This window comes from Cebus imitator, unplaced genomic scaffold (genome assembly GCF_001604975.1).
Source record: "Cebus imitator isolate Cc_AM_T3 unplaced genomic scaffold, Cebus_imitator-1.0 Scaffold265, whole genome shotgun sequence".
Lineage (NCBI taxonomy): Eukaryota > Metazoa > Chordata > Mammalia > Primates > Cebidae > Cebus > Cebus imitator.
In genome coordinates this window covers 1,655,972-1,668,875 of record NW_016107580.1, presented here as the reverse complement: position 1 = coordinate 1,668,875, position 12,904 = coordinate 1,655,972, and the positions used below count along the sequence as shown (strand labels likewise).

The following is a 12,904-nucleotide window of genomic DNA, read 5'->3' as shown; positions in this document are numbered from 1 at the left end:
AGCTGGGATTACAGGCATGCGCCACCATGTCCAGCTAATTTTTTGTATTTTTAGTAGAGACGGGGTTTCACCATGTTGACCAGGATGGTCTTGATCTCTTGACCTCGTGATCCACCCGCCTTGGCCTCCCAAAGTGCTGGGATTACAGGCTTGAGCCACCGCGCCCGGCCGCAAGACAATGTTTTTACTTAAAACAAGATCAAACCAGAAACCTTTTCCCATGTGATTCCTAAAACTGTAAACCTGAAACCCTTTCATACGTGATTTCTAAGGCTGTAAACCTAAGATGCTTCCATGTGTAATATCTAAAGTATAAGCCTATATAAAAAGGTAGAACCTTCCTTTGTTAAAACAAGCTGAATTTGGACAAATTATTCCTCAGCTCCTGGCTGTAATAAACTCCTTCCTTCCCCATTTGGTGTTTGAGGGCTGATTTCCCATGGCCGCTCCTGCTACAATACAATAGCTTCATGCTGTTTCCTCTTACCATACAGAGGGGTTCTGGCACACAGAAGCAACTTACAAACTACTAGAAACTCCTCATACACCCTCTTTCGCAGCTGACAAGAGGTTACTTCTTACATTAACAACTTTGGGGAGAGTAGCCTGGAAGAAGTACTAAACCCCAAGTGATCAGTTTTCCTCCGTTAACCACCTGCCTCGTTGGGAGGGATTATAGGTAGACTTAGCTGCTCTGAGGTAAGTGATCACATGGATCCCCTAATCCTAAGAAGTCTCCCAAATATCTTCTGCTCAAGGTCACAATGCTCTTTCCCAATGCTGAGTTCCTAATACCAAACAACAGCCAGCCTGTTTCTCTAGTCTATCCTCAAGTTATTCATTGAAAAGGAGTTCAACACACAGATGACTGGAAAAAAGCTATTGAAGGAGTGTCCTGAGAAATTGGGGAGGGGAGGGCAAGCAGGAAAGAAGGGTCCAAGATAGAAAAAAAAAAGTGGTACCCCTTTCTTTACTCTAATATCCTTTGCTTAATTCTCTAACATAACTGGATGAAATGTCTCTTTCCTGAACTCAATGAAGCTCCAAAGAGAAGCACAGGACAAAGGACTCCTCACAAAGGCAGCTCAGCACTTTCACTTGCTCAGGGCCAGCTAAGCTCACGTGTTGGTGCAAAAAGGAACAAAAAGCTTTTGACAGACTTCTGATACCCAAAGATGGCAGTAACTGATGAATTCTGATTTGGGGGACTAGGAAATACACACTCTCTGTCCCTCTGTAGAATGTCCTTTTTATAAACCAAACTTGCCCCACCTCACTACCCTGATGATGCCCCCTTATACAGTCCCAGGTGAATTTCCCCAGCCCCATCTGATATGATTTGGCTGTGTTCCCACCCAAATCTCATCTTAAATTCTCACATGTTGTGGGAGGGACCCAGTAGGGGGTAGTTGAATCATGGGGGCAGGTATTTCCCATACTGTTCTCATGACAGTGAATTAAGTCTCACAACATCTGATGGTTTGATAAAGGGGAGTTTCCCTGAACAAGCTTTCTCTTTGGGGGCTGCCATCCATGTAAGACATGACTTGCTCCTCTTTGTTTTCTGCCATGATTGTGAGGCCTCCCCAGCCATGTGGAAGTGTTAAGTCCATTAAACCTCTTTTTCTTCCCACTCTCAGGTATGTCCTTAGCAGCAGCATGGCAACAGACTAATACAGTAAATTGATACCAGTAAAGTGGGGCACTGCTTAAAAGACACCCAACAATGTGGAAGCAGCTTTGGAACTGGGTAACAGGGAGAAGTTGGAACAGCTTGGAGGGCTCAGGAGAAGATGGGAAAATGTGGGAAAGTTCAGAACTCCCTAGAGACTTGTTGAATGGCTTTGACCAAAATGCTGATTATGATATAGACAATGAAATCCAGGGTGAGGTGGTCTCAGATGGAGATGAGGAACTTGTTGGGAACGGGAGCACAGGTGACTCTTGTTATGTTTTACCAAAGAGACTGGCAGCATTTTGCCCCTGCCCTAGAGATTTGTTGGACTTTGAACTTGAGAGAGATGATCCAGGGTATCTGGTAGAAGAAATTTCTAAGCAGCAAAGCATTCAAGAGGTCTCTTGGGTGCTATTAAAAGCATTCAGTTTTAAAAGGGAAACAGATCATAAAAGTTTAGAAAATTTGCAGCCTGACAATGCCACAGAAAAGAAAATCCCATTTTCAAAGGAGAAAATCAAGCCAGCTACAGAAATTTGCATAAGTAAGGAGGAATGAATGTTAATCCCCAAGACAATGGGGATAAATGTCTTCAGGGAATGTCAGAGGTCTTCATGGCTGCCCCTCCCATTATAGGCCCAAAGGCCTAGAAGGAAAAAGTGGTTTCATGGGCCAAGCCCAGGGTCCCTGTGCTGTGTACAGCGTAGGGACTTGGTGCCCTGCATCCCAGCCATTCCAGCTGTGGCTGAAGGGGCTAATGTTGAGCTCCGGCTGTGGCTTCAGAGGATGGACGCCCCACGCCTTGGCAGTGTCCACATGGTGTTGAACCTGCAGGTACACAGAAGTCAAGAATTGCAGTTTGGGAACCTCTGCCTAGATTTTTGAGGATGTATGGAAATGTCTGGATGCCCAGGGAGATGTTTGCTGCTGGGGCAGGGCCCTCATGGAGAACTTCTGCTAGGGTAGTGTGGAAAGGAAATGTGGGGTCAGAGCCCCCATAGAGTCCCTACTGGGACACTGCCTAGTAGAGGTATGAGAAGAGGGCCACCATTCTCCAGACCCCAGAATGGTAGATCAACTGGCAGCTTGCAATGTGTGCCTGGAAAAGCCCCAGACACTCAACACCAGTTTGTAAAAGCAGCTAGGAGGGAGGCTGAGCCCTGCAAAGCCATAGGGGGGGAGCTGCCCAAGACCATGGGAACCCACCTCTTGCATCAATGTGACCTGGATGTAAGACATGGAGTCAAAATAGATCATTTTGGAGCTTTAAGATTTGACTGCCCCACTGGCTTTTGGACTTGCATGAGACCTGTGGTACCTTTGTTTTGGCCAATTTCTCCCATTTGGAATGGCTGTATTTTTCCAACACCTGTACCCCCACTGTATCTAGGAAGTAACTAACTTGCTTTTGATTTTACAGGCTCGTAAAGAAAGGACTTGCCTTGTCTTAGATGAGACTTTCGACTATGGACTTTTGAGCTAATGCTGAAATGAGTTAAGACTTAGAGGAACTGTTGGGAAGACATTTTTAGTTCTGAAATGTGAGGACATGAGATTTGGGAAGGGCTGGCATGGAATGATATGGTTTTGCTGTGTCGCCACCCAACTCTCATCTTAAATTCTCATGTGTTGTGGGAGGGACCCAGTGGGAGGGACCCAGTGGGGGGGTGGGCGGTAGTTGAATCATCAGTGGGTCTTTCCTGTGCTGTTTTCATGATAGTAAGTCTCACGAGATCTGATGGTTTTATAAGGGGGAGTTTCCCTGCACAAGCTCTCTCTTTGCCTGCTGCCATCCATGTAAGATGTGACTTGTTCCTCCTTGCCTTACCTATGACTGCAAGGCTTCCCCAGCCACATGTAACTGTAAGTCCATTAAGCCTCTTTCTTTTGTAAATTGCCCAGTCTCGGGTATGTCTTTATTAGCAGTGTAAAAACAGGCTAATATGCTACCCCAAAGCTTCCTTCTAACAGTGTAGTTAACAGACACCACATATTTTAAAGATGTGTACCAAAATATCTAAAGTAGTTATCTCTGGGTGGTAAATTTTGAGGTAATTTCAATTTTATTCTTTATGCTTTTGTGCACTGTTAGAATTTTTTACTATAAACATGTCATTTCTGAGATACTCCAAAGTTGTCTTTCAGAGCCAGCTCTTTTCCCCTAGTTGAAGGTTTTCTGCAGGAACTATACAGGCTGATATCCCAGAGCTTACCTGCTAAAAATCAAGGTAGAAAATATCCAGCTATATAACTGCTCCCACAAATGTGTGATTTTCAGAGGGAAAGTATTAAAGAGCTGGGACTCTGAGATCCAAGACCCAAGAACCACTTATGAAGCACATACAGTTAATTCTAGTGTTCTACTGCCACCATTCCTTCCCAAGCAGACTACAGTGAGAGGCCAGAAGCTCAGATGCAAAGATTGCAGCAGGGATGGGGAATACAGCAACATGGAGGCTTCAACAGTCCAGAACAGAGAGAACTTTTAGGTATCTTTTTTTAATTTGAGACAGCGTCTCACTCTGTTGCCCAGTCTGGAGTGCAGTGGCGCGATCTCGGCTCACTGCAACCTTCACCTCCAGGGTTCAAGCAATTCTCCTGCTTCAGCCTCACAGGTAGCTGGGACTACAGGCATGCACCACCACGCCCTGCTAATTTTTTTTTTTTTTTTTTTTTTAGTAGAGACTGGGATTTACCATGTTGATCAGACTGGTCTTGAACTCCTGACCTCAGGTGATCTGCCCACCTCAGCCTCCCAAAGTGCTGGGATTACAGGCATGAGCCACCGCGCCCAGCCAACTTTTGGGTTTCTTAAACAACCCATGGTTTCTTAAACAGTCCCATTAAGAAACCTGCTGGTCTCTCAGAATTCCTTTCATACACCCGTATACATGAAGAACACAGAGGCAACAATGTTGAAAGATCTTAGAGGGATCAGAACTTGCCCCAAGTATAAGGAAAGCTGATACCAAAGAGGAAAATGAAGCTGAGAAATCTAGCTTCTTGCTTAGTGGCCTATTTATTAAATTATGCACATAGCTTGCCTTTTTGGCCTTCTACCTTCAACCATTTTTTGTTATACAGAATTATATTTTTTGTACAGAATTATAATTAGGTTGACTAAGTCATATCAATATTAAATACACATTTGTTTAAAGCAAACAACAAAAAGCTCTTGTTTCTCCAGTCTTTGATACCTACTCTTCATGTATATGTATGGTACTAGTAAGCAAGTACACAAAAAAACTCAGTATTATCCAATCTCAATGATTTTATCCATCATTTAGATCTTCTGTTCCTTAATCAATCTTGTTCCACCCCAAAGAGCACAAAGCTCTATAAAGTGAAAGAAGAAAAAAGGGCAAAAATGGAAGAAGCTACAAGGAAGACAAAGAAGACATATTGATTCTAAAACTAAAGAAGAGAGAAAAGAGCAGAGAGATGCATTTGACTATAATTTAAATATCACAGGTACGGTCTAATTATCAGGGACATTCATCAAATATGCTGCCCAGACATGCTCAACAACATAGTGCTACCCAGATCCAGTTCCATGAGAATGCTCTCTTCTTGGGGTCCCTCACTCATATTCCTCAGTTATATATAAAAATCTCTACCCCTAAAGAAATGTTGGTGGAGGGAGAAAACAAAGAGTCATGGTGACACCAGTGTATATATACTCCAAAGACTTCTTCCCAGGCCTTTCTAATGACTAAGAAATTCGAAATAGGAAAGCACTTGCCCCCAGCTAGTTTCATAACAGCCACAAAATAACATACCAGTTCTGTTGGTAATTCTAAAAAAATTAAAAATAAAACAATCTTATTTCTAATCATGCTTTAAATCTACTTTAGAATGAAATAGGAAATACATATTTTAAATCAATTCTTTTCTTAGCCAAGTACAGTGGCTCATGCCTATAATCCCAACACTTTGGGAGGCCAAGGCAGGAGGATTACTTGAGCCCAGTAGTTCGAGACCAGCCTGGGAAACATGGTGAGACCCTGCCTCTACAAAAAATAAAAAACAATTAGCTGGGTGTGGCGGCATGCTCCTGTAGTCCCAACTACTCAGGAGGCTGAGTCAGGAGGCTCACTTGAGCCCAGGAGTTCAAGGCTACGGTAAGCTACGATCATGCTACAGCACGCAGCCTGGGTAACACAGCAAAACACTGTCTCTGAAAAAGCAAAACAAAACAGAAACAATAGTATAAATACAGAAATAACAATGTATGTATGTCAGTTGATAAAGATGATAAGTGTCTCTGGAATGATATAAATTGAACTAAAGCCGGGCGCGGTGGCTCAAGCCTGTAATCCCAGAACTTTGGGAGGCTGAGGCGGGTGGATCACGAGGTCAAGAGATCGAGACCATCCTGGTCAACATGGTGAAACCCCGTCTCTACTAATAAAAAATACAAAAAATTAGCTGGGCATGGTGGCGCGTGCCTGTAATCCCAGCTACTGAGGAGGTTGAGGCAGGAGAATTGCCTGAACCCAGGAGGCGGAGGTTGCGGTGAGCCGAGATCGCGCCATTGCACTCCAGCCTGGGTAACAAGAGTGAAACTCCGTCTCAAAAAAAAAAAAATAAAAATAAAAAAATAAAAAAATAAAAAAAATAAATTGAACTAAATGTTCATTGTTTTTACTTTTTTCCTGAAAAGTTATTCATATTCACCAAAATAAAAGAAAATAATCTTGGTAACACCATATGTGCTGGGTTCATCCCAAAGCCCTTCTCTCCCCTTCTCACTCACCCAGAGGTACCAATACTTGAGCTCTCACCTCTTGAGGCAGCTCCAGCTTTGACCGGTCATCCAGGCCATTGGAATGTAAGCCCATCAGGTATGGAACAGGAGCATCTAAGAAATGCAGGAGAGAAGCTGGGAGAATAGGGACATAGACATGCTGCCACTGGAAAGGAAACATGAGAGCTGTAATCGTCTCCGCCACAGTCATCAGTCTCTGGTAATCTGGGTCAAAAAAAAAGCACACATACAAATCAGTCAAAAACAAGGCACTTCCTTCCCAAACGGTAAGTTAAAACCTTCAATACAATTTCTTATTTAGAAAGGATTAGGATAAACTTTAGCAAGGGTATACTCATAGTGATTCCCTTGAGGGTGTCAGAGAGACAACCAAGAGACCCTGTGGACCACAAATTGAAATAAACCTACACACACAGGTACTTGCTCATAATAAAATCTAATATGGAAATACAACAAAAATAATTAATGGCATCTTGCTCCAAATACTACGCCAGAATGTGATAGTAGATCCTCTTAAGAAAGAAGGTAAGAGAACGGGACAAAAAGAAAAAACAGTTGGTCTGGGACCCAGTTTAGCATGGAAGCAAAAAGGCTCATTTCTCACTAAGATACTTCTGCAGAACATCCTGTAAGGAGCTTATGTGAGCTTTGCCTGCAAAATCAAGCACAAAGAACTACAAAGCATGCAGAAGCTGATTTTTCCACATTAGCCAAGTCTACCCTATACCTGGCAACCTTTCCTGAATGAAAACAGCATAAAAATGTTATTTTAACATTTCAACAAAAAGCTTCCCTAGAGGCTGGATGCAGTGGCTCACACCTGTAATCCCAGTATTTTGGATCACCTGAGGTCAGCAGTTTGAGACCACAGTGGCCAACTAGCTGTACTCCAGCCTAGGTGACAGAGCTATACTTCTTCTCAAAAAAAAAAAAAACTTCCCTAGAACTTGAAAGACCCAGGATTGACTTTCGTGATTCAAAACTCTTGTTACAGGTCAGAGACCACAGCCTGAAGGGAAATCTTGTGATCAATATTTGGCTGCTCTTCAGAATGTAATTTCCAGCTCTTTTAAAAAAAAAAAAAAAACAATTAAAAAAAAAAAAAAAAAAAAAAAAAAAAAAAGTAATATATTGGTAAAGCCAAAAAAACTGACTGGTTAAAGCTGAAATTTGACAAATTACTATTCACAAATATGATGGTTTCAGGCATTTAAGAACAAAGCAGAACATACATTTTTAAATCATATAAGTAAAATTTTTCTGGAATGGGTGGTTTTAAATGAGCTGTCACAGGAATTAAAATGATTTTACATGCTAAAAATTTGCCCTACCATTTAAATCACAGCTTGGTTCATAAAGTAGCTGTAAGTAACAAAAACTTTCTAGGAAATGAGAAAGTCTCAGTAGAAAGGGAGTGGAAGCTGAAAAGCAGAAGTTGAGCAAAACATCCTACATTTGCTCACTAATAAAGCTTTGAAAGTTGCCTATCACCTTGCTCCTAGATAACCAAAGAAGAGCATAACCTGTAAATAACTTTACTAGTGTGATAAACATATATATTTGTTCTCTTCCCTGGTTCCTGAAACGCACAGCTCCTAAAACCCTTGGAATCTACTGGGCATTAAGAACCTCTTTTAAGTGACATTGTCTCACTTAAATGCACCAGGTCCATTTTTATGACTTGTATGTGCAGATAAAGACATCAGGCTTGGGACCACTCTATAAATAAGTCCCCTCTAAACAAACCGCAGGCAGCTCCTACATATTTACAAACACTTATAAACTGTCCGGGCAAGTTGCAAAACAATGATTAATTAGTATGCTCCCATTTGTGTTCTTTTTAAAAAGTATATGCGTAGTATGTACACGGCTGTATCTACAAGGAAACAGAAAACAGTGGTAACCTCCCTGAAGGAGAACCAGGGAGCAGAAATAGAAGTCGTACACTTCATTGTACACTCTTGTAATGTTGTACATTTCTACCCTTCATTTTACACTCTTGAAATCCTGTTTTTCAAGTTAGTTTACACTCTTGGAATGCCTTTTTTCAAGTGAGTGAGTGAGTGAGTAAGTTATTTGGAGACAGAGTCTTGCTCTGTCGCCCAGGCTGGAGTGCAGTGGTGTGATCTCTGCTCACTGGAAGCTCCGCCCCCTGGGTTCAAGCGATTCTCGTGCCTCAGCCTCTTGAGTAGCTGCGATTACAAGTGTGCACCATCACGCCCAGCTAATTTTTTGTATTTTTAGTAGACATGGGGTTTTACCATGTTGGCCATGCTGGTCTTGAGCTTCTGATCTCAAGTGATCTGTCCTCCTTGGCCTCCCAAAGTGCTGGGATTATAGGCATGAGCCACCACACCCGGCCTCAACTTTTATTTTAATATACCATACATCTTTCATAGTGTATTTGTATAATTTAAAGAATATTTACATTAATACATGTGTATTCAACACCTAACATAAAAAATAGTACATTGGGCCAGGCGTGGCGGCTCATGCCTGTAATCCCAGCACTGTGGGAGGCAGAAGAGAGCAGATTGCTTGAGGTCAGGAGTTTAAGACCAGCCTGGCCAACATAGCAAAACCCCATCTCTACTAAACATGCAAAAAGTAGCTGGGTATGGTGGTGTGTGCCTATAATCCCAGTTACTCAGGAGGCTGAGGCAGGAGGATTGATTTAACCTGGGAGGCTGAGGTTGTAGTAAGCCAAGATTGCGCCACTGTACGCCAACCTAGGCAACAGAGTGAAACTCCATCTCAAAAAACAAAAGAAAAAGGACGTTATTAAAAACACTGGAAAAGACGGCATTTTTAAAAATTAAAAGATTACTTCTCAGATGTAGAATACTAGATCAAAGAAAAAGGGGCTGGGTGCAGTGGCTCACACCTGTAATCCCAGCACTTTTGGAGGCCAAGGCAGGCAGTTCACTTGAGTCCAGGAGTTTCAGACCAGCCTGGCCAACATGGCAAACCCCATCTCTACTAAAAGTACAAAAATCAGACAGGTGTGGTGGCACATACCTGTAATCCCAGCTACTTGGGAGGCTGAGGCATGAGAGTTACTTGAACTTGGGAGGTGGAGGCTGCAGGGGACCAAGATAGCGCCACTGCACTCCAGCCTGGGTGACAGAGAGAGACCCTGTCTTAAAAAAAAAGGAGTGGGGGGGACTTTCAACTTTCTCTGCATTATTTGTGCACATCGCATTTATATCTATTTGTTTTTAAAAACTATTATTTTCATTAAGGATACACAAAAAATTTGATATCCAGCTACCATACAGAGAGGGGAAAATATTTGATTCCCTGTGGAACTGTTTTGATTTTATGCCTTAAGCATTTATTATTTTTACAGTAAATGACTACTTTAAATAGTAAAATATCATTAGAGATTTCTCATTAACCTTTACTTAGCCAAGTCACTTTACTGATTGATACTCCCCACTCTGAGTAAAGCATACATTGCTCCCACTCATTTGTTCCCAAACCTGTGCCAGCTGAACTTACTACTGGATTATATAACATAACCAAATATAGTGTACATAAATGGCAAACTCGGAGGGCAAAAAGAAAGAATGGCTATTTCTCTGAAAACAGAATTAAATGCTTTTAAAAGACTCAGTAATTCGAAGTCACTAAAAAAAACACTGTATTGAATTAGGCATATAATGAAGCAATTAAGAATAAACAACTAGTGCTCACTTCAACAGCACATATACTAAAATTGGAAAGATACAGAGAAGATTAGCATGGCCCCTTCGCAAGGACGACATGAAAATTTGTGAATCGTTCCATATTTAAAATTATTCTAAAAAAAATAAAAATAAAAATAAATACTAGGGAACACTACAAAAATCTAGAGGTAGTCTCTACTCTTGTTCTTTGGCAAGGTTCTTTAAGTTATCACTCCACTTTACAAAAAAAAAGGAATTAGGGCCAGACGCGGTGACTCACGCCTGTAATCCTGGCACTTCGGGAGGCCTAGGCGGGTGGAGGTCAAGAAATCGAGACCATTCTGGCCAACATGGTGAAACCCTGTGCCTACTAAAAATACAAAAATTAGCTGGGCGTAGTGGCATGCACCTGTAGTCCCAAGTACTCGGGAGGCTAAAGAAGGAGAATCGCTTAAACTTGGGAGGCAGAGGTTGCAGTGAGCTGAGATCACGCCACTGCACTCCAGCCTGGCAACAGAACGAGACTACCTCTCAAAACAACGACAACAACAACAACAAAAGTAACAAGAAAATCTAGTCAATGCATTATGGGTGTGGTTTATGCAAGAAAAACAATGCAGATATCTGATTTGTGATTTCGTAATCATGGGAAATGGCTGGACTCTTCAACAAAGATTATTGACTATACAGTTGTATGTATTAAGTTAAATTACTTAGGCCAGGTGCGGTGGCTCACACCTGTAATCCCAGCACTCTGGGAGGCCAAGGCCAGTGGATCACCTGAGATCAGGAATTCGAGACCAGCCTGGCCAACATGGTGAAACCTCATCTCTACTAAAAATACAAAAATTAGCCAGGCTTGGTGGCGTGCACCTGTAGTCCCAGCTACTCAGGAGGCTGAGGCAGGAAAATCATTTGAACCCAAGAGGCAGACGTTGCAATGAGCTGAGATCCTGCCATTGCACTCTAGCCTAGGCAACAAGAGGGAAACTCTGTCTCAAAAATAATTTAAAAATAAATTTAATTATAAATTTAATCATAAATTTATAATCTAATTATAAAATTTAATTATATATTTATAATCTAATTATAAAATTTAATTATAAATTTATAATCTAATTATAAAATTTAATTATAAAATTAATTGTATATATCATTTTTAGGATTCTGTGACGTAACTGTTTTGGTTTCCACTTCAGATAAAGAGCTTCTATTCTGCATATAATTTTAAAATAAGGCCAGATGCAGTGGCTTATGCCTATAATCCCAGCACTTTGGGAGGCCAAGAAAGGCAGACTGCTTGAGCCCAGGAGTTCGAGATCAGCCTGGGCAACATGGCAAAACCTTTTCTCCACAAAAAAATACAAAAACTAGCCAGACACAGCAGCATGTGCCTGTAGACCCAGCTATCTAAGAGGCTAAGACAGAAGGATCATTGGAGTCTGGGAAAGTCAAGGCTGCAGTGAGTCACGACTGTGTCACTGCACTCCAGGTGACAAAATGAGACCCTGTCTCAAAATACAGTAATAATAATAATTTTTAAACAACCAATTAAAAATTGTGCTATTGAAAAAACACTATTTCTATATGAACTAAAGAATAAGTCGTATCCAGAAGCAAATAAAATGACCTATACCAAAAAGAAAACACAGTTTAAAACTGCCAATTCAATATTCCAAAAGGTTACACTCTCAGAATCTTACAATTCAGCCTGCATTCCTTTTCCCTCAGTAACACTCCTTTTCTATTCAGAAGGCAGGACATGCAGCAGCCAAAACCAACTGCTGTGGTGATAGCTTGTTTTTGGCCAGAGTGATTTTTATCCACACAAGGAAGATGCCTTTGAATCATTAATAAAAACTACTTCAAGAAAACCAACCTAAATTGTTTAAAGCACTCTATTAACAACAAAAAGCATAATTTACATCCAATGAAAAGTAATCCACTCCACTTTGGCCTCAGCCAGGCTCGGCAATATCCAGGAAATTTCTGGAAAAAGCTTTCTCTTGTCCATGTTCAGCATGACTTTAAGTCCTAAGTTCAATTCAATTCTACATACTAACCATCTCAATTACATTAGAACCTCTTACAAAATTCTTATCATGGATACAAGAACCCATATTTTAGGAAATACAGAAGCAGCTCAGATGGAAGAATGTTATTTCTCCACTGTGTTCATCATATTTGTTTCAATCCTCCTTTCCTTGCCTCTAAACAACTCCCACACACACACTGCATTATAGGTACCTAAAAGCCTACTGTATCTTCTAACACTCTATATAGTTTGGTTTCCTCCTCTCTGTTCTGTTCTAAACCAGAGTTCTTCCATATTTAACTAAGTTTCATTTCAAATTATTTTTATGAAGCTCCAGCCAAGAAATAGCTAGGAAAGCAATATGATTTGTCCGAGTCTATATTTCACCCAGAGACAGGAGGCTGTAACTTCATATCTTAAACTGTAAGTTGCAAAGTGAAGCCTCGGGAACTACATTTAGCCAACAGATAATGTTTGGCCTGCAGTGTTTAAGAAGAACATTGTTGCCAATACTTAAAAATCAGAGATTTCATATAAAAAATCTGGGTCCTCATGAAATACTGGAATATTTAGTCACATAAGGCCAGTATACCCACAGGGAATTAACTGGAGCTAATTCATAGCTGTCCACTTTATATGAGGTATGTGCTCTTTCAATCCCAGCATTTCAGGAGGCCAAGGCGGGCAGATCACCTGAGGTCAGAAGTTCAAGACCAGCCTGGCTGGTCAACATGTTGAAACCCCATCTCTACTAAAAA

At 41.2% G+C, this 12,904-nt stretch overlaps 1 protein-coding gene and 1 non-coding gene across 4 annotated transcripts in view; one reads left to right on the top strand and one right to left on the bottom strand.

The window, feature by feature from the left end:
* Positions 1 to 12,904, bottom strand: part of DENND5A (DENN domain containing 5A) — a 126,054-nt gene that overhangs the window by 58,272 nt on the left and 54,878 nt on the right. For all 3 annotated transcript variants that reach the window (XM_017500307.1, XM_017500308.1, XM_017500309.2), the window contains one exon: positions 6,460 to 6,647. In XM_017500307.1, coding sequence (XP_017355796.1) covers positions 6,460 to 6,647 — 188 coding nt within the window. The remainder of the gene's footprint in view (positions 1 to 6,459; positions 6,648 to 12,904) is intronic.
* LOC119467190 lies at positions 10,132 to 10,238 on the top strand. Its single transcript, XR_005195722.1, has one exon. It is a non-coding gene; the product is annotated as a U6 spliceosomal RNA (small nuclear RNA).